Genomic DNA, 22,621 nt, shown 5'->3' on the forward strand with positions numbered 1-22,621 from the left:
TGGATTCCGTCTGGCCACTCTATCATAAAGGTCTGATTGGTTATTTTTTATTGACCTTTATTTAACTAGGCAAATCAGTTAAAAATATATTCTTATTAACAATGACGGCCAAACCCAGACGACGCTGGGCCAATTGTACGCTGCCCTACGGGACTCCCAATCTCGGCCGGATATGATGCAGCCTGGATTCGAACTAGGTACTGTAGTGGCACCTCTTGCACTGAGATGCAGTGCCTTAGACTGCTGCGCCACTCGGGAGCCACTGCAGAGATGGTTGTCTTTCTGGAAGGTTCTCCCATCTCCACAGAGGAACTCTGGAGCTGTCAGAGTAACTATTGGGTTCTTGATCCAAGGCCCTTCTTAGTCCAAGGCCCTTTTCCCCTGATTGCTCAGTCTGGCTGGGCGCCTAGCTCTAGGAAGAGTCTTGGTGGTTCGAAACTTCTTCCATTTAAGATATATGGAGGCCACTGTATTCTTGGGGACCTTAAATGTGGCAGACATTTTTAGGGCACCCAATCTGTGCTTCAACACAATCCTGTCTCGGGGCTCTATGGACAATTCCTTCACCCTCATAGCTTGGTTTTTGCTCTGACATGCACTGTCAACTGTGGGACCTTATATAGACAGGTGTGTGCCTTTCCAAATCATGTCCAATCAATTGAACTTATCATAGTTGGTCTCCAATCAAGTTGTAGAAACATGTCGAGGATGAGTCTCACAGCAAAGGGTCTGAATACTTATTTCAATTATTTATTTATTTTTTAAATTATACATTTTTTAAAATGTATAAAAACCTGTTCACTTTGTCATTATGGGGTCTTGTGTGTAGATGTATGAGATTTATTTGTACTTTTTAAAATCCATTTTTCAGAGTAAGGCTGTAACGAAATGTGGAAAAAATCAAGGGGTCTAAATACTTTCAGAATGGACATGTGATATATTGATAGACTGGATAGATTCATTATGTCGTCGCAATCTTCGTTCTCTCTTTTATTCTATCATCTCTTCCTTCCACAAAATCCTTCTCCCTCCTGTCTCCTGACTCTGCATCTTCAACCCTTTCCACTCTGCATCTACTCTCTTTCCACCTACTTTCACTCCCAGTGCCCCCTTTCCTACCGGCCGGCTCAACCCTCCCCTTCTGCTCTTTGGCTGAGTGACTCACAGAACAGGGCTGCAGGCAGCTGAGCAAAACTTGAGGAAAATTAAACTTTCCAGATGACCTATCATCCTTCCACCCTCCTCTCTACCTTCTCTTGTGTATCCTTTGCTGAAGCCGCTTTCTATCACTCAACCCTGGGAAACTCTTCGACACCTCCGTCCTTAATCCTCCACCACCTCCCTCTCTGCAGATGACTTTGTAATTAAAAAAAACATCCTCATTCACTCAGCCTACTGAAGCCACTGGTCCCACTCACACAGAACTACCCTACGCCTTGACCTCTTTCTCTCCTCTCTCTCCAGATGAAATTCTGCGACTTGATGTCAAACCGCCCGACAACTGGTCCACTCAACCCCATCCCCTCTTCCCTTCTCCAGACTCTCTTCCTCACTTCCCTCATCAACTCATCCCTGACCACTCTCCGCTCTGCCAAAGCTGAATCTCTCTCTGTTCTCATCCTCCTAGATCTATCCTCTGCATTCGACACTGTGAACCACCAGATCCTCCTCTCGACCCTCTCAGAGCTGGGCGTCTCAGGCTCTCCACACACTTGGAATGCATCCTACCTGGCGTGTTGCTCCTGATCTGGTTTTAGGCCCTCTCCTCTTTTCTCTATACACCAAGTCCCTCAGCTCTGTCACATCCTCTCATGGTCTCCTGTCATTGTTATGCGGATGACACTCAACTACTTTTCTCATTCCCCCTTCTGACTCCCAGGTGGCGACACCCATCTCTCAGTGCCTGGCAGATATCTCAGCTTTGATGTCAGCCCACCACCTCAAGCTTAACCTCGACAAGACTTAGCTGCTTCCTCCCGGAGAAGGCCTGCCCTCTCCAAGACCTCTCCATTACGGTCGACAACTCCACGGTGTCCCCTTCCCAGAGTACAAAGAACCTTGATGTGACCCTGGACAACACCCTATTGTTCTCTGCAAACATCAAAGCAGTGACTCGCTCCTGCAGGTTCATGCTCTACAACATCCGTAGAGTACAACCTTGCCTCACACAGGAAGCGGCGCAGATCCTATTCCAGGCACTTGACATATCCCGTCTGGATTACTGCTTGTCTCTGTTGGCTGGGCTTCCCACTTGTTCCTTCAAATCCATTTAACTTATCCAGAACGTTGCAGCCCATCTGGTGTCAACCTTCCTAAATTCTCTCATGTCACCCCTCATGTTGCTCCTCCGTGCACTCCACTGGCTTCCAGTCAAAGCTCACATCATTACATCCGTGGTGCTTGCCTACTGAGCAGCAATGAGAACTGCTACCTTCATGCTATGCGCAAACCCTACATCCCAATTAGCCAACTCTGGTCCCTTGGTGGTCCAACCCCTACGGGATGTCAGCTCCTGCTCAGCCCAGTCAAATGGGTTAATCCTTTTGAATTCAATCTCTTTTTGACAGCATGCCTTTTGTTTTAAACAAAACTTGTTTTGCTCATAGAGGAAGAGGTCGGAATGATTTAACCTTTAACGTCTATCTAAAAACGCAAACTTCATATTTGCGTATGTTGTAGCTTAGATCCTATTTTGTCATCGAAGTTTGTTTGTGTTGTGCCTGCCGTCGGTTGAGACAACATGCTCTTGAATACAGGGTGGGTGTCATTTCAATCATAGCAACAGCATGGACCTATCCCTTTAGACCACTTCGCTCTATCAGGTACACCATTGAAATTGTAACTTCTAATTACTACCACAAAGATGGCCAACGGTCCACCCACCGTTGAATGTCAGCTCAAATTGTCATGTCTATTCGATTATCTATATTTCTATGATTTAAATAGGTTTTCTATGGAGGATTGACAGTATAATTTAAAACAACAGATATTCCCATTCGTCAAACATTCTCTAATATCTGGACCTCCAACCATCTTTACCATTTGGAAGTAGACATTTCAATTCTCTTCCCATTTTAGTACATTTATCAGTCAAAACATGGCATCCTGTATTCAAGGTCATGTCTCAACTGATGGTGGGCACAACACGAAAACCTCAGATGATGTAAGCTGCAACATCTGTGAATATGAAAATAATTTGAGTTGATGGTTAAAACGACAATTTGTATAAAAATAAAATTATTAGACAACCCTGTTTATAAGCTTTTAAATTATATCAATCTTAAGCATTTATCTTTTCCAGTGATGAAGACATTGATGTCTCATGGTATGGTTGTTTAGCAAAGAACTGACCAAAGCAGATTTGTGTAGCGTTGGTGTTACACTCACCCACTAACCATTAATCTAATGACAGTAGAATAAGTTATATTTCATCATGTAACATGACGTGACTTAGAATGCCTTTGTTTCCCCTCCACCATCTCATATTGGTTGTTTCCCCCCTCTAGTCTTACCATGACCCCAACTCTGAGGAGGAAGAGGACCCAGTAGGTTCCAGGATTGTAGCAGGAATGGTGACTTCTGCCAGGGAGGCCCCGCAGCGTGAGGGGGAGAGAAGACCTGATGGTGGGGTCCAGGAGGGTGGGCAAGAGGGGGAAGAGAAGGAGGACTTGCCCACCCAACCTCCTCCCATTGAGGAAAGGCCCAAAGAGAGTAAGGACAGCCAGGACAAACTAATTTTCACGATTTCACTAATATCATCAAAATCAATAAATCATAGCACGTTTTGGGGCTCATTCAGTCGATTCAGCAAAAAAAACTAACTTCCTCTCACTGTCAATTGCATTTATTTTCAGCAAATTTAACGTGTAAATATTTGTATGAACATAGCAAGATTCAACAACTGAGACATAAACTGAACAAGTTCCACAGACATGTGACTAACAGAAATGGAATAATGTGTCCCTGAACAAAGGGGGGGTCAAAAGTAACAGTCAGTATCTGGTGTGGCCACCAGCTGCATTAAGTACTGCAGTGCATCTCCCCCTCATGGACTGCACCAGATTTGCCAGTTCTTGCTGTGAGATGTTACCCCACTCTTCCACCGAGGCACCTGCAAGTTCTCGGACATTCGTGGGGGGAATGGCCCGAGCCCTCACCCTCCGATCCAACAGGTCCCAGACATGCTCAATGGGATTGAGCTCCAGGCTCTTCACTGGCCATGGCAGAACACTGACATTCCTGTCTTGCAGGAAATCACCCACAGAAAGAGCAGTATGGCTGGTGGCATTGTCATGCTGGAGGGTCATGTCAGGAGGAGCCAGCAGGAAGGGTACCACATGAGGGAGGAGGATGTCTTCCCTGTAACGCACAGCGTTGAGATTGCCTGCAATGACAACAAGCTCAGTCCGATGATGCTGTGACACACCGCCCCAGACCATGACGGACCCTCCACCTCCAAATCAATCCCGCTCCAGAGTACAGGCCTCGGTGTAACGCTCATTCCTTTGACGATGAACGCGAATCCGACCATCACCCCTGGTGAGACAAAACCTCGACTCGTCAGTGAAGAGCACTTTTTGCCAGTCCTGTCTGGTCTAGCGATGGTGGGTTTGTGCTGTTTCTGTCCTGCAGGTGTGATGTTCGGATGTACCGATCATGTGCAGGTGTTGTTACACGTGGTCTGCCACTGCGAGGACGATCAGCTGTCCGTCCTGTCTCCTGGTTGTGCTGTCTTCGGCATCTCACAGTACGGACATTGCAATTTATTGCACTGGCCACATCTGCAGTTCTCATGCCAACTTGCACCATGCCTAAGGCATGTTCACGCAGAGGGACCCTGGGACCCTTTCTTTTTGTGTTTTTCCAGTCAGTGGAAAGGCCTCTTTAGTGTCCTAAGTTTTCATAACTGTGACCTTAATTGCCTTACCGTTATTCTTATCGACCGTCCACAGGTGCATGTTCATTAATTGTTTATGGTTCATTGAACAAGCATGGGAAACAGTGTTTAAACCCTTTACAATGAAGATCTGTGATGTTATTTGGATTTTGATGAATTGTCTTTGAAAGACAGGTCCTGAAAAGGGGACATTTCTTTTTTTTTTTGAGTGGTTGCATAACCTATTAAGAAAGGAAAAGGGTTAGGTAGTCCACCCACTGTGCTCAGAATGACAGAAATCACATTTAGATTATGGTAAGGGTTCTTAAGTCATGTAATAAAGCAGCCAATAAAACGTAATTTCCAAGCATTTGCCAAAATGCAATTTGCAGGAAAATGCCGTTCTAAACAGCACACCTGATATCAGTCCCATATGTGACAGGTATCTCTGTTAGAAACGTAGAGATCTAAAGATACAACAACTAGCATGGGATGCTAATATTACTAGGCTTGTGCCTTTGGCTTCTGGACTACAACTAGCATGGGTTGCTAATATTACTAGGCTTGTGCCTTTGGCTCTGGACAACAACTAGCATGGGTTGCTAATATTACTAGGCTTGTGTCTTTGGCTTCTGGACAACAACTAGCATGGGTTGCTAATATTACTAGGCTTGTGCCTTTGGCTTCTGGACAACAACTAGCATGGGTTGCTAATATTACTAGGCTTGTGCCTTTGGCTTCTGGACAACAACTAGCATGGGTTGCTAATATTACTAGGCTTGTGCCTTTGGCTTCTGGACAACAACTAGCATGGGTTGCTAATATTACTAGGCTTGTGCCTTTGGCTTCTGGACAACAACTAGCATGGGTTGCTAATATTACTAGGCTTGTGCCTTTGGCTTCTGGACAACAACTAGCATGGGTTGCTAATATTACTAGGCTTGTGCCTTTGGCTTCTGGACAACAACTAGCATGGGTTGCTAATATTACTAGGCTTGTGCCTTTGGCTTCTGGACAACAACTAGCATGGGTTGCTAATATTACTAGGCTTGTGCCTTTGGCTTCTGGACAACAACTAGCATGGGTTGCTAATATTACTAGGCTTGTGCCTTTGGCTTCTGGACAACAACTAGCATGGGTTGCTAATATTACTAGGCTTGTGCCTTTGGCTTCTGGACAACAACTAGCATGGGTTGCTAATATTACTAGGCTTGTGCCTTTGGCTTCTGGACAACAACTAGCATGGGTTGCTAATATTACTAGGCTTGTGCCTTTGGCTTCTGGACAACAACTAGCATGGGTTGCTAATATTACTAGGCTTGTGCCTTTGGCTTCTGGACAACAACTAGCATGGGTTGCTAATATTACTAGGCTTGTGCCTTTGGCTTCTGGACAACAACTAGCATGGGTTGCTAATATTACTAGGCTTGTGTCTTTGGCTTCTGGACAACAACTAGCATGGGTTGCTAATATTACTAGGCTTGTGTCTTTGGCTTCTGGACAACAACTAGCATGGGTTGCTAATATTACTAGGCTTGTGCCTTTGGCTTCTGGACAACAACTAGCATGGGTTGCTAATATTACTAGGCTTGTGCCTTTGGCTTCTGGACAACAACTAGCATGGGTTGCTAATATTACTAGGCTTGTGCCTTTGGCTTCTGGACAACAAAAGAAAGTTGATATTAAAACGAGAGAAATGGCACCAGCGGTGGGTCCAATAGGGAAGTAAATGGAAATACATTTGCCAAAATGATTCAGAAATAATTCAAATCATAAATTCTTCACCAGAGAGCATGACTTAGCCACAGAGGAATGGAAGATCATTAGCTTCTTTAAAATAAATAGCTGTGGATTGTTTCAAATCACAAGCTCGTTTGGTGAAGCCCGCAGTTTGGTCAGCATGTGTGGCAATAGGCCTAGCTGATTATTGAGTTACTGCTCTCAGTGAAAAGCATCTAAAATATGTGTAAATACAATGTTACTATAGTTTAAAATGTTGAAGGGAAGTGGTGAGTCGAAGATATAGGCAAGTCTCTCCAGAATGGCTCAGCTGTCTCCCGCCAGTTCTTGCTCATTGTTTCATTGTGTGAATGGTTTGCCCTTTGATTTTGTTTCTTTAATCAATACCGTTAATCCCCATCATTTGGTTACATTAATTTCTGATTATTGCAGTTATTAGTCATTTACCTTTGTCATTCTCGGAGTGGAAACATTATTTGCAGATTTCGCAACCTGCTACGCTTGTGAGAAACAAGTTTTGGTTTATTTCATAACCATCATTTGAGATTTGTCCATTTTTTTCATTCTTTTGTTTGGAAGTGTTCCATATGAGCGTGTCTGGTTTCTCTGTCCTGAGAACGTTGAGGGAGTGCACGCATCGAAGTACCTGTCCTGCTCTGCAAACTGTAGCGAAGTGTTTTTTTAACATCCATTACAAATGCTAATATATTATAAGTATAGTTCCTCACAGTAGGCTATTTGAAAATAAAAAAATCCTCGATAATCACCAAGTTTGAAAGAGCAAGGGAAGTTATCGGCCTACTGCTGCTTTGGGCTATAGGCAATGAGTTCCATGTGCTCATTACTTTAGCCGCCAACGGTTCACGGTGTATCAATGTGTCCATATGGCAGAGGCTGGTGATCTCTCATTAGTTGACTTTTAGATTTTTTTCTTTTTAATTCATGTTTTTATGATTAACTGCATGACAATGATTTTGAGAAACAAAAACGTTATTATTGAAATGAATCTGTTCCACGAAAATGCGCAAATGAAAATAGTAACTGTACAGTGGGGCAAAAAAGTATTTAGTCAGCCACCAATTGTGCAAGTTCTCCCACTTAAAAAGATGAGAGGCCTGTAATTTTCATCGTAGGTACACTTCAACTATGACAGGCAAAATGAGAGATTTTTTCCCAGAAAATCACATTGTAGGATTTTTAATGAATTTATTTGTAAATCTGGATCATCCAAATGCTCTCTAGCAAACCTCAGACGGGCCTGGACATGTACTGGCTTAAGCAGGGTAACACATCTCGCACTGCAGGATTTGAGCCATTCGCTGAGGGCGAATTCATTAAGTAATATTTAATTGACTGCAGCAATACTTTGCCCCGACAAGAAAGAGTTGTTTGAAAATGGTTCCTTGTCAAGATGAACAGTGACACGGCGTGTTGAGGATATCGCAGAGAATATGAACAGCAGTTGAAAGACAAGGTAAAGGAGTCATAACCCCAGACTTTGAAATTACAGAGGAGCTTGCTTCTGTGCAGTCAATGAAGAGCACAACCACAGGGAAATATTTATTGGAGGAGGTTAGTAAGTGTGAGTGAGTTTTGAAAAGTTATCCAGTGTGACCACTGATCGGTGCCCAAACTTGACAGAATTTTTTTTTTTAGCCTTTTTAAAAGGATACGAGATCAAGTAGCTGAGCTGAACCCAGATCAGAATTATTTTCCTACATTGCATTATTCATCAGGAGGTGCTCTGTAAATGAGCCATGTTCTGGATACATTCACTAAAGTGATAAACTTAAGAGCATAAGAGCAGAATCTTAAAACCACAGGCAGTTTGTCTCACTGTTGAAAGAGACAGTTGGGTCATGCAGATCTCCCCTACCACACAAACGTGAGATGGCTGAGTTTGGTGAAGGTTCTTTAAAGAGTGTAGGACCTGAAGTCGGAGATTGCTGAGTTTTTACAAATGAAAGGAAAATATGTGGATTTCTCTCAACTGCAAGATAAAGAATGGTTGGCTGATTTTGCCTTCACCGTGGACATCATAGCCTTCATTAAGTAACTGAATTCCAAACTACAAGGGAAGGGCCTTTTTGCACATCAGATGTACAGCCTTGTCAAAGCCTTCAAGGGAAAATTGCTCCTCCTGACCTTCCAAGTAGAAGCCAACAACAATCTCACCCACCTTCCGGCACTACTGGCTTGTTCCCTATCAGATGACCAGCGGGAGAAGTATACATCTCTGCTGCGTGCTTTGAACCGTGAGTTTTCTTGTCGTTTTTAGTATTTCAAAGTGTTGAAATGCTGTTGGTTTCCTCTCCTTTCACCTTCAATGTGGATAATGCTCCCACTGATCTACAAATAGAGCTTATTGATCTTCAGTCTGATGCAGTGATGAGAGAACTATTCAAAACAATGTCACTGACAAGGTTCTATGCATCTCTCGATGAACAAAACTTTCCAAAGATTAGGAGTCATGCTCAGAAGATGTTTGTACTGTTTGGGTCAACCTATGTATGTGAACAGACATTTTCAGTGATGAAATATAACAAGTCAAGGCACAGATAATTTCTTACTGACTCTCAGCAATCCTGCGCATAGTGACGTCAAACTATACCTGGCTTTAATGCGCAAGTCTATGCCCATCAGAGAATTCCCTGTTGAATGTTGAGCTCTTTGTGTTTTTGTGAAACCTGTACTTTTCCCTCCGTGTAGTTCATTGCATGTTTAATAATGACCATACCTACCAAAAGGAGAACATGGATGTGGTTTATTTCTGTGTATGTTAAAAAAGTTAAATAAGTAGCTTATCTGGATGTGATTTACAGTAGATATATCTGTCAACAGTCATACACACCTATAATACACTGCTCAAAAAAATAAAGGGAACACTAAAATAACATATCCTAGATCTGAATGAATGGAATATTCTTATTAAATACTTTTTTCTTTACATAGTTGAATGTGCTGACAACAAAATCACACACAAATTATCAATGGAAATCAAATTTATCAAACCATGGAGGTCTGGATTTGGAGTCACACTCAAAAGTAAAGTGGAAAACCACACTACAGGCTGATCCAACTTTGATGTAATGTCCTTAAAACAAGTCACAATGAGGCTCAGTAGTGTGTGTGGCCTCCACGTGCCTGTATGACCTCCCTACAACGCCTGGGCATGCTCCTGTTGAGGTGGCGGATGGTCTCCTGAGGGATCTCCTCCCAGACCTGGACTAAAGCATCCGCCAACTCCTGGACAGTCTGTTGGTGGATGGAGCGAGACATGATGTCCGAGATGTGCTCAATTGGATTCAGGTCTGGGGAACGGGCGGGCCAGTCCATAGCATCAATGCCTTCCTCTTGCAGGAACTGCTGACACACTCCAGCCACATGAGGTCTAGCATTGTCTTGCATTAGGAGGAACCCAGGGCCAACCGCACCAGCATATGGTCTCACAAGGTGTCTGAGGATCTCATCTCGGTACCTAATGGCAGTCTGGCGAGCACATGGAAGGCTGTGCGGCCCCCCACCAAAGAAATGCCACCCCACACCATGACTGACCCACTGCCAAACCGGTCATGCTGGAGGATGTTGCAGGCAGCAGAACGTTCTCCACGTCGTCTCCAGACTGTCACGTCTGTCTCACGTGCTCAGTGTGAACCTGCTTTTATCTGTGAAGAGCACAGGGCGCCAGTGGCGAATTTGACAATCTTGGTGTTCTCTGGCAAATGCCAAACATCCTGCACGGTGTTGGGCTGTAAGCACAACCCCCACCTGTGGACGTCGGGCCCTCATACCACCCTCATGGAGTCTGTTTCTGACCGTTTGAGCAGACACATGCACATTTGTGGCCTGCTGGAGGTCATTTTGCAGGGCTCTGGCAGTGTTCCTCCTGCTCCTCCTTGCACAAAGGCGGAGGTAGCGGTCCTGCTGCTGGGTTGTTGCCCTCCTACGGCCTCCTCCACGTCTCCTGATGTACTGGCCTGTCTCCTGGTAGCGCCTCCATGCTCTGGACACTACACTGACAGATATACTGTGTTCAATACCAGAGGAAAACAAAGTGTAGCGTGCTTTTCAGGTCACTAGCCTCCATCAAAGAGTACACTTCCCCCTACCCTCGTTCTGAACAGTGCAACTACTTCACTTCTCAAAGGAAAAAAAATCTCAACCAATTTCGAAAGAATGTTGACATCCAGTGGAAGTGATGGGGACTGCAAGAAGGTCCCTTAGAAATCTGGATTCCCAATGAAAACCCATTGAAAAAGTGTGACCTCCAAAAAAAGAAGCGCACCAGTTTGAGTGTGTCAAGGAACCTACCAGGTACAACCTTAAATCCGTAACCATGGGCACCCTCTTAGATATCACCCGGACCAACTTGCCCTCTAAATACACCTCTGCTTTCTTCAACCAGGATCTCAGCGATCACTGCCGCATTGGCTGCGTGCATAATGGGTCAAACGCTCCCCAAAACACTTATGCGAGCAGGCCTTTCTGATGGACCTGGATCGAGTATCCCGGAAGGATGTTGACCTTATCCCGTCAGTAGAGGATCTCTGGTTGCTCTACAAGCATGCTTTCCTCTCCATCTTAAATAAGTATGCTCCATTCAAAAAAATGTTGGACTAAGAACAGATATAGCCCTTGGTTCACCCCAGACTTGACTGCCCTTGACCAGCACAAAAACATCCTGTGGTGTTCTGCATCGAATAGCCCCTGCGATATGCAACTTTTCAGGGAAGTCAGGAACCAATATACACAGTCAGTTAGGAAAGCTAAGGCTAGCTTTTTCAAACAGAAATTTTCACCCTGTAGCACTAATTCCAAAAAGTTTTGGGACACTAAAGTTCGTGGAGAATAAGAGCACCTTCTCCCAGCTGCCCACTGCACTGAAGATGGGAAACACTGTCACCACCGATAAACCTATAGACCTATATCCATCCTGCCCTGCCTTTCTAAAATCTTTGAAAGCCAAGTTAATAAACAGATCACCGACCATTTCGAATCCCACCGTACCTTCTCCCCTATGCTATCTGGTTTCCGAGCTGGTCATGGGTGCACCTTAGCCACGCTCAAGGTCCTAAACGATATCATAACCCCCATCGATAAAAGACTGTGCTGTGCAGTCGTCTTCATCGACCTGGCCAAGGCTTTCGACTCTGTCAGTCACTGCATTCTTATCGGCAGACTCAATAGCCTTGGTTTCTTAAATGACTTCCTCGCCTGGTTCACCAACTACTTCTCAGATAGAGTTCAGTGTGTAAAATCGGAGGGCTTGTTGTCCGGACCTCTGGCAGTCTCTATGGGGGTGCCACAGGGTTCAATTCTCGGGCCGACTCTTTTCTCTGTATATAATGATGTCACTCTTGCTGCTGGTGATTCTCTAATACACCTATACGCAGACGACACCATTCTGTGTACATCTGGCCCTTCTTTGGACCCTGTGCTAACAAACCTCCAAACAAGCTTCAATGCCATACAACTCTCCTTCCGTGGCCTCCAACTGCTCTTAAATGATAGTAAAGCTAAATGCATGCTCTTCAACCGATTGCTGCCCGCACCCTCCCACCCAACTAGCATCACTACTATAGACGGTTCTGACTTAGAATATGTGGACAACTACAAATACCTAGGTGTCTGTGGTTAAGACTGTAAACTCTCCTTCCAGACTCACATTAAGCATCTCCAATCCAAAATTAAATTTAGAATTGGTTTCCTATTTTGCAACAAAGCCTCCTTCACTCATGCTGCCAAACATACTCGTAAAACTGACTATCCTACCGATCCTTGAGTTCGGCGATGTCATTTACAAAATAACCCCCAACACTCTACTCAGCAAACTGGATGTAGTCTATCACAGTGCCATCTGTTTTGTCACCAAAGCCCCATATACTACCCACCACTGCGACGGGTATGCTCTCGTTGGCTGGCCCTCACTACATATTCGTCACCCAACCCACTGGCTCCAGGTCATCTATAAGTCTTTGCTAGGTAAAGCCCCGCCTTATCTCAGCTCACTGGTCACCTTATCAACACCTACCCGTAGCACACTCTCCAGCAAGTATATTTCACTGGTCATCCCCAAAGCCAACACCCCCTTTGGCCGCCTTTCCTTCCAGTTCTCTACTGTCAATGACTGGAATGAATTGCAAAAATCACTGACGCTGGAGCCATATCTCCCTCTCTAAGCATCAGCTGTTAGAGCAGCTTTCCGATTACTGTTGCTGTATACAGCCAATCTGTAAATAGCACACCCAACTACCTCACCCCCATCATATTACTTAACCTCTTGCTTTTTTCACCCCAGTATCTCTACTTTCACATCATCATCTGCACATCTATCACTCCAGCGTTAATGCTAAATTGTAATTATTTTGCCTATATGGCCTATTTATTGCCTTACATCCCTACATTTGCACACACTGTACATAGATTTGTCTATTTTTAGTTATTGACTGTAACTCTTTTGTTTTTGTCGCACTGCTTTGCTTTATCTTGGCCAGGTCGCAGTTGAAAATGAGAACTTGTCCTCAACTGGCCTACCTGGTTAAATAAAGGTGAAATAAAACAAATAAAAATGAGACGGAAGTATCGCTGATGGAGATCGGGGTGCCTTTTCAGGATCCGGTGACGAGTGGCTCATCAGCCTTTGCCATCAGTTCTATTGGCCAATGTACAATCGCTGGATAATAAAGTGTACGAACTACAAGCACGTATATCCTACCAACAGGACATTAAAAACTCTAATATCTTATGTTTCACCGAATCGTGGCTGAACGATGACATGAATAACATACAGCAGACGGGTTATACACTGTATCGGCACGATAGAACAGCCTCTGGTAAGACAAGGGGTGGCGGTGTATGTGTATTGGTAAACAACAGCTGGTGCATGACATTAAGGAAGGCGAGCAAAAAGATTTTGCTCGCCTCAGGTAGAGTATCTCATTATAAGCTGTTGAACACACTATCTACCAAGAGAGTTTTCATCTATATTCTTTGTAGCTGTCTATTGACCACCACAGACCGATGATGGCACAAAGACCGCACTCAATGAGCTGTATATGTCCGTAAGCAAACAGGAAAATGCTCATCCAGAGGCGGCGCTCCTAGTGGCTAGGGACTTTAATGCAGGGAAACTTCAATTTGTTTTACCTGATTTCTACCAGTATGTTAAATGTGCAAACAGGGGGAAATAAACTCAAGACCAATTTTACTCCACACACAGAGACACACATACAAAGCTCTCCCTCGCCCCCCATTTGGCAAATCTGACCATAATTATATCCTCCTGATTCCTGCTTACAAGCACAAATTAAAGCAGGAAGCACCAGTGACTTCGTCAATATTAAAGTGATCAGATGAAGCAGATTCTAAGCTACAGGACTGTTTTGCTAGCACAGACTGGAATATGTTCCGGGACTCTTCTGATTGAATTGAGGAGTACACCACATCAGTCACTGGCTTTATCAATAATTGCATTGATGACGTCATCCCCACAGTGACTGTACGTGTGTACAGGCAACATCCACGCCGAGGTTAAGGGTAGAGCTACCGCTTTCAATTAGCGGGACTCTAACCTGGAAGCTTATAACAAATCCCGCTATGCCCTCTGACGAACCATCAAACAGGCAAAGCATCAATACAGGACTAAGATTGAATTGTACTACACCGGCTCTGATGCTCGTCGGATGTGGCAGGGCTTGCAAACCATTAAAGACTACAAAAGGAAGCACAGCCGGGAGCTGCCCAGTGACGCGAGCCTACCAGATTAGCTAAATTACTTCTATGCTCACTTCGAGGCAAGTAACACTGAAACATACATGAGAGCATCAGCTGTTCCGGGCAACTGTGAGATCATGCTCTCCGCAGCCAATGTGAGACCTTTTAAACAGGTCAACATTCACAAGGACGCAGGACCGGATGGATTACTAGGACGTGTGCTCCGGGCATACACTGACCAACTGGCAATTGTCTTCACCAACATTTTCAACCTCTCGCTGTCTGAGTCTGTAATACCAACATGTTTCAAGCAGACCACCATAGTCCCTGTGGCCAAGAACACTAAGGTAACCTTCCTAAATGACCTAGTAACCTTCCTTCCTAGACCCACTCAAATTTGCATACCGCCTCAACAGATCCACAGATGATGCAATCTCTGTTGCACTCCTAGACAAAAGGAACACCTATGTGAGAATGCTTTTCATTGACTACAGCTCAGCATTCAACAACCTTGGTGCTCTGGGACTTAACACCTCCTCTGCAACTGGATCCTGGACTTGAATCAAATCAAATTTATTTGTCACATGCGCTGAATACAAAAGGTGTTGACCTTATAGTGAAATGCTTACTTACAAGCCCTTAATCAAGAATGCATTTTGAAGAATAATATGTGTTAAAGTATTTACAAAAATAAACCGAAGTAAAAAATAAATAAATAAAATAAAATATTAAGGAGTAACAATGAAATAACAGTAGCGAGGCTTTATACAGGGACTACCAGTACAGAGTCAATGTGGGGAGGCACAGGTTAGTTGAGGTAATATGTAGATGTAAAGTGACTATGCATGGAAATATGGGGGTGGGACAATGCAAATAGTCCGGGTAGCCATTTGATTAGCTGTTCAGGAGTCTTATGGCTTTGGTGTAGAAGCTGTTAAGAAGCCGATTGGACCGAGACTTGGCGCTCCGGTACCGCTTGCAGTGCAGTCGCAGAGAGAACAGTCTATGACTAAGGTGGCTGGATGCTTTGGCAATTTTAGGGCCTTCCTCTGACACTGCCTGGTATAGAGGTCCTGGATGGCAGGAAGCTTGGCCCCAGTGATATACTGGGCTGTATGCAGTACCCTCTGAACTGCAACACTGCTGGGTTTTTCACGCTCAACAGTTTCCCGTGTGTATGAAGAATGGTCCACCACCCAAAGGACATCCAGCCAACTTGACACAACTGTGGGAAGCATTGGATACAATATTAGGAAGGTGTATCTAATCTTTTCTACACTGTGTTTAATATATAGATGGCAGTTCGCATTCAAGTCAAGACTGGCAGCCATTGCTAATGTACCCATGAGTTTAACAGTCAAAAAACCCTTCTATGGCCACAATGCTACAAGATGTTCCACAGATAGAAGGAACGATAGGAGTGGGAAAAGGGTGCTTGTGCATTGATAAGCGCACCAAAGATGGTATGCTTTTATTTTGATTTCGGCACAAATTAAGAAGTGGCACTGACTTGCCCTTGGATTGATGTTTCAGCATTGTCTCGATAATAGTTTGGCGTTTGACTAGCAATGTACGACATGCGCACGCAGTTACAAGCCTGTTAGTTAGCGGGCAGGCGGACGAGCAATATCCACATTCGTAGTACGGATGAAGCCTGAGCTGGAATGTGAAGCTAACTTAAGTTGGCTATCTTCATGAAAGCCTGAGTAGATCTTGCTCTGTGTGATGTCTTTTTGAACTCAAGCTCAGTGTAAAAGTTGGCCTTCATTGGAAATGAAAACACATTTAACTAGGACAAAATACACATCACGACAAGAGAGACAACGCTACATAAAGAGAGACCGAAGACAACAACATAGCATGGCAGCAACACATGACAACACCATGCTGATGACACAACAGTGGTAGGCCTGATCAGTGATGAGACAGCCAATAGGGAGGTCGTCAGAGACCTGACCGTGTGGTGCAAGGACAACAACCTCTCCCTCAATGTGATCAAGACCAAGAGGAAGGCCTAAAAAAGACTCCAGCCACCCTAGCCAGACTGTTCTCTCTGCTACCACACGGCAAGCGGTACCTGAGCACCACGTCGAGGTTCAAGAGGCTTCTAAACAGCTTCTACCCCCAATCCATAAGACTCCTGAACTTCTAATCAAATGGCTCCCTAGACTAATCAAATGCCCCCCCCCCTTTTACGCTGCTGCTACTCTGTTATTATCTATGCATTGTCACTTTAATAGCTATCTGCATGTACATATTACCTCAATCACCTCGACTAACCGGTGCCCCTGCACATTGACTCTGTTCCTAGTACAACCTGTATGCCTCGCTATTGTTATTTTATTGCTGCTCTTTAATTATTTATTTATTTATTTTTTGTGTATTTTTCTTAACTGCATTGTTGGGGGCTTTTAAGTAAGCATTTCACTGTAAGCATTTCAATGTAAGCATTTCCTGCTGTGTTCTGCACATGTGACATAACTTTTGATTTAATTTGAACACAACGTGACAGCGGCACCACATGGTAGCAGGGCAAAAACAGGCACAGACAACAGCACAACGGGCAAGAAGGTAGAGACAACAATTAATCCCGTAAAGCAGCAACAACTGTCAGTAATAGTGTCCATGATTGAGTCTTTGAATGAAAAGATTGAGATAAAACTGTCCAGTTTGAGTGTTTGTTGCATTTAGTTCCAGTCGCTAGCTGCGGCGAACTGAAAAGACGGGCGACCCAAGGATGTGTGTGCTTTAGGGACCTTTTGGTGCGGCAGGTAGGCTAGTAGTTAGAGCGTTGGGCCAGTAACCGAAAGGTTGCTAGATCGAATCCCAGAGCTGACAAGGTAAAAATCTGTCATTCTGCCCCTGAACACTAAGAAAGTTTTGTTGTAGAGCATTTATCACAAAATCCGGGGAGGGGCCAGCTGAGTATGAGACTGTATCATCTGCATATAAATGGATAAGAGAGCTTCCTACTGTCTGAGCTATGTTCTTGATGTAAATTGAGAAGAGCGTAAATCAGTGGCTGAGACAGCAGTTGTTCTGACTTTATACACTGCACTATTTGAGAGAGGTAGTTGGCAAACCAGGGCAAAGACCCCTCAAGAGACACCAATAATCCTTAGCCGGTCCACAAGAATGGAATGGTCTACCAAATCAAAAGCTTTGGTCAAGTCAGTAAAAATAGCAATAAGTCATGCACCAGTGTTTTCTCTGAAAGTAGCACCGATACTCTGGTGAAGGGTATATATCATTTGGCCACTGTTCTGTAGGGTTTCTTTCATCATTCAGTGGAATTTAACAAGAATGGTTATAGCTTTTAACTTAGATGATTCGTGTTTGATCTTACTTTTATGTACTTTTGCTCATGTTTGACACACACACACACACACACGGTTATCATCATCCATCTGCTTTCTGTCTGTGTTTTTGCTTGAACATATTAACTCGCCTCCCATTTGTGATTTTTGGTTGATGCAGTTCCTGTGGTGAATGGGGGCACAGCCAATAGGGAGCCCTGTCTGTTCCCCTTTCTCTTCCTGGGGAAGGAGTACTCGGACTGTACCACTGATGGACGGGGGGACGAACGCCTGTGGTGCGCCACAACCTACGACTACGACAGGGACAAGAGATGGGGTTTCTGTGAGAGTAAGTCGGCATGGGCATTTCAGACCTTGTGGAAACTCAAAAGTGAGTTACTGTTATATTCTAATATTATTCAGTGAGTGAATATATTGGTTTAATTTGTGAGCTATTGCAAAACTTGTAAGCTAAGTGAGGAACAAATTTGGAATTGGCCTAAACTGACCAATCATTTGAGTGAACCTTAGCTGACAGCAATTATTCTGTCTCTTTTCGTTCCCTCCCTCTTACAGCATGCATATGTCAAAACAAGACACATTTTTTGTCCCTCTCCCATAAAGATAAAACTGTCCAGTTTGAATGTTTGTTGCATTTAGTTCCAGTCGCTAGCTGCGGCGAACTGAAAAGACGAGCGACCCAAGGATGTGTGTGCTTTAGGGACCTTTTGGGGCGGCAGGTAGGCTAGTAGTTAGAGCGTTGGAGAGTGACACACCCCATAGAGAGGGACACACCCACCACTTATTAGGCTGAAACAAATTGTGAATAAATCAAATTCTGTTGTATTGTAGCGGAGGAGCAGGCTGAGCAGAGGCATGTAGCGGAGGAGGCCGAAAAGGAGTACCAGACTGCCCTCCGCATGATCAACGGAACCAACCGGAAGAGCCAGAAGAAAGAGTGAGCTCTCTTCCTTGTCTCACCTACACACTAATCTCTCACATTCTCCTTTACTGTTCATAAGTGTGCCTGCTGAAAGCAAGAAAATTCTAGACATTCCACTTATTCTTATTATTATTTGCTTTAGCGCTTAAACCACTTAAGCGATCAACACCAAACACACTTTTTAAAATGCAGACAGACCGTCTTTAGGTTGCTAGGGAAAGTTAGGACCGGTTTTGGGAAACATTCAATGTCTTCTTGGTAAGCAATTCCAGTGTATATTTGGCTTTGTGTTTTAGGTTTTTGTCCTACTGATAGGTGAATTTGTCTCCCAGTGTTTGTTGGAAAGCAGATTGCACCAGGTTTTCCTCTAAGATTTTTCCTGTCTTTGTAGCTGTATTTCATGTATTTTATCCCAAACACTTCCTAGTCCTTGTTGATGACAAATATCCCCATAACATGATGCAGCCTCCACCATGCCTGAAAATATGAAAAGTGGTACTCATTGATGTGTTGTGTTGGATTTGCCCCAAACATAACACTTTGTATTCAGGACAAAAAGTTAATTTCTTTGCCACATTTTTGCAGTATTACTTAAGTGTCTTGTTGCAAACAGGATGCATGTTTAAAATATATATATATATATGAGTCTGAATAACAGACTGGAAGCCTCAAAAGGAGGGTGGTGCTTGAGATCATTGTTCTTCCTCTGTCAACCATTGTTACCTGCAAGGAAACACGTGCCGTCATCATTGCTTTGCACAAAAAGGGCTTCATAGGCAAGGATATTGCTGCCAGTAAGATTGCACCTAAATCAACCATTTATCGGATCATCAAGAACTTCAGGGAGAGCGGTTGAATTGTTGTGAAGAAAGTTTCAGGGCGCCCAAGAAATTCCAGCAAGCGCCAGGACCGTCTCCTAAAGTTGATTCAGCTGCGGGATTGGGGCACCACCAGTACAGAGCTTGCTCAGGAATGGGAGCAGGCAGGTGTTAGTGCATCTGCACGCACAGTGAGGCGAAGACTTTTGGAGGATGGCCTGGTGTCAAGAAGGGCAGCAAAGAAGCCACTTCTCTCCAGAATAACATCTAGGACAGACTGATATTCTGCAAAAGGTACAGGGATTGGACTGCTGAGGACTGGGGTAAAGTTATTTTCTCTGGTGAATCCCCTTCCCGAATATTTGGGGCATCCGGAAAAAAGCTTGTCCGGAGAAGACAAGGTGAGCGCTAAGATCAGTACTGTGTCATGCCAACAGCATCCTGAGACCATTCATGTGTGGGGTTGCTTCTCAGCCAAGGGAGTGGACTCACTCACAATTTTGCCTAAGAACACAGCCATGAATAAAGAATGGTACCAACACAACCTCCGATAGCAACTTTCCCCAACCATCCAGGAACAGTTTGGTGATGAACAATACCTTTTCCAGCATGATGGAGCACCTTGCCATAAAGCAAAGGTGATAACTAAGTGGCTTGGGGAACAAAACATCAATATTTTGGGTCCATGGCGAGGAAATTCCCCAGACTTTAATCTCATTGAGAACTTGTGGTCAATCCTCAAGGGACAGGTGGACAAACAAAAACCCACAAATTCTGACAAACTACAAGCATTGATTATTCAATAATGGGCTGCCATCAGTCAGGATGTGGCCCAGAAGTTAATTGACAGTATGCCAGGGCGAATTGCAGAGGTCTTGATGATGAAGGGTCAACACTGCAAATATTGACTCTTTACAATAACTTCATGTAATTGTCAATAAAAGCCTTTGACACTTATGAAATGCTTGTAATTATACTTCAGTACTCCATAGTAACATCTGACAAAAATATCTAAAGACACTTGAAGCAGCAAACTTTGTGGAAATTATTATTTGTGTCATTCTCAAAACTTTTGGCCACGAATGTACACACAGTTGAAGTCAGAGGTTTACATACACTTAGGTTGGAGTCATTAAAACTCGTTTTTCAACCCCTCCACAAATGTCTTGTTAACAAACTATAGTTTTGGCAAGTCGGTTAGGACATCTACTTTGTGCATGACACAAGTCATTTTTCCAATAATTGTTTACAGACAGATTATTTCACTCATAATTCATAGTATCACAATTCCAGTGTGTCAGAAGTTTACATACACTAAGTTGACTGTGCCTTTAAACAGCTTTGAAAATTCCAGAAAATGACATCATTTCAAGGCCTACCTTCAAACTTCAAACCTACCTTGCTTGACATCATGGGAAAACCAAAAGAAATCAGCCATGACCTCAGAAATTGTAGACGTCCACAAGTCTGGTTCATCCTTGGGAGCAATTTCCAAATGCCTGAAGGTACCACGTTCATCTGTACAAACAACAGTACACAAGTATAAAGACCATAGGACCACGCAGGAGTCATACCGCTCAGAAAGGAGACGCGTTCTGTCTCCTAGAGATGAATGTACTTTGGTGCGAAAAGTGCAAATCCATCCCAGAACAACAGCAAAGGACCTTGTGAAGATGCTGGAGGAAACAGGTACAAAAGTATCTATATCCACAGTAAAACGAGTCCTATATCGACATAACCTGAAAGGCCGCTCAGCAAGGAAGAAGCCACTGCTCCAAAACTGCCATAATAAAGCCAGACTACGGTTTGCAACTACACATGGAGACAAAGATCATACTTTTTGTAGAAATGTCCTCTAGTCTGATGAAACAAAAATAGAACTGTTTGGCAATCGTTATGTTTGGAGAAAGAAGGGGGAGGCTTGCAAGCCAAAGAACACCATCCCAACTGTGAAGCAACATCATGTTTTGGGTATGCTTTGCTGCAGGAGAGACTGATGCACTTCACAATGAAAATGATGTGGATATATTGAGCAACATCTCAAGACATCAGTCAGGAAGTTAAAGCTTGGTTTCAATGGGTCTTCGTAATGGACAATGAACCCAAACATACTTCCAAAGTTGTGGCAAAATGGCTTAAGGACAACAAAGTCAAGGTATGGCCATCACAATGCCCTGACCTCAAGCCTATAGAAGCCTATAGTCTGTCAGGTACTCAGCAGGAAGGTCTGATTTCTCTATTTTTAAAACAAGGCAAATATAAAGATCCAGTCTATCTAAAAAAAACTGGAGGCCCCTTACATTTCAGTTTTGTGATGCAAAAATACTAGCGAAATGTTAAAATTCTCAGAACTAAAAGGGTTTTGCCAGGTATTGTTCATCCTGCTCAGACAGATTTTTTACATGGACGATACATTGGAGATAATATGCGACAACTACTAGAAATAATAGAACATTATGAAACATCCAAGAAGCCAGGAATTTACAATGGATTTTGATGACTCAAGTTTTATATTAAGTCCTCAAGTTAGATCCCTGCAATGTCTCATTGAAGATCTAGATAACTTTTCTATTCTCTCTGGACTAAAACCTAATTATGATAAGTGTACAATATTACGTATTGGATCTTTATCTAATACCACTTCAACATTAAAATAGACAGGATCCTGCAACTATGGAGAGATTAATACCTGTCTATTTATGGAAACATTGCCTTGATTAACTCCTTAGTCATATCTCAGTTTAGTCACTTAGTTATGGCACTGCCTACTCCTGATGATTCGTTTTTCAAATCATATGAGCAAAAATATTTCGCTTTATCTGGGCCGCTATACCCAACAAAATAAAACGAGCCTATCTATATAATGAATAGGAATTGTGTGGAGCCTATTAAATATAAAAGCACTAAGCCTCACCCTAAGAACTTCACTTACCGTAATTTCTGGACTATTAAGCGCACCTGAATATAAACCGCACCAACTGATTTTTTTTTTTAATATGTATTTTGTACATAAATAAGCTGCACATGTCTATTAAGCCGCAGGTGCCTACCGGTACATTGAAACAAATTAACTTTACACAGCCTTTAAATGAAACACGGCTTGTAAACAAAAATAAATAGGCTTTAACGAAATACGGCTTGTAAGAAAAATAAATAGGCTTTAACGAAACACGGCTTGTAACAAAAATTAAACAGTAGCCTACCAATAAAGTCATTGGTCACTATCTTCCTCCTC

General features: G+C 43.5%; 1 protein-coding gene across 1 annotated transcript in view; it reads left to right on the forward strand.

The window, feature by feature from the left end:
- LOC135557385 (protein sel-1 homolog 1-like) overlaps positions 1–22,621 on the forward strand; it is a 56,390-nt gene that overhangs the window by 1,526 nt on the left and 32,243 nt on the right. The window contains exons 3-5 of the mRNA XM_064990609.1: positions 3,507–3,711; positions 17,807–17,974; positions 18,478–18,583. Coding sequence (XP_064846681.1) covers positions 3,507–3,711; positions 17,807–17,974; positions 18,478–18,583 — 479 coding nt within the window. The remainder of the gene's footprint in view (positions 1–3,506; positions 3,712–17,806; positions 17,975–18,477; positions 18,584–22,621) is intronic.

Source organism: Oncorhynchus masou, chromosome 16 (genome assembly GCF_036934945.1).
Source record: "Oncorhynchus masou masou isolate Uvic2021 chromosome 16, UVic_Omas_1.1, whole genome shotgun sequence".
NCBI classification, from domain to species: Eukaryota; Metazoa; Chordata; class Actinopteri; order Salmoniformes; family Salmonidae; genus Oncorhynchus; species Oncorhynchus masou.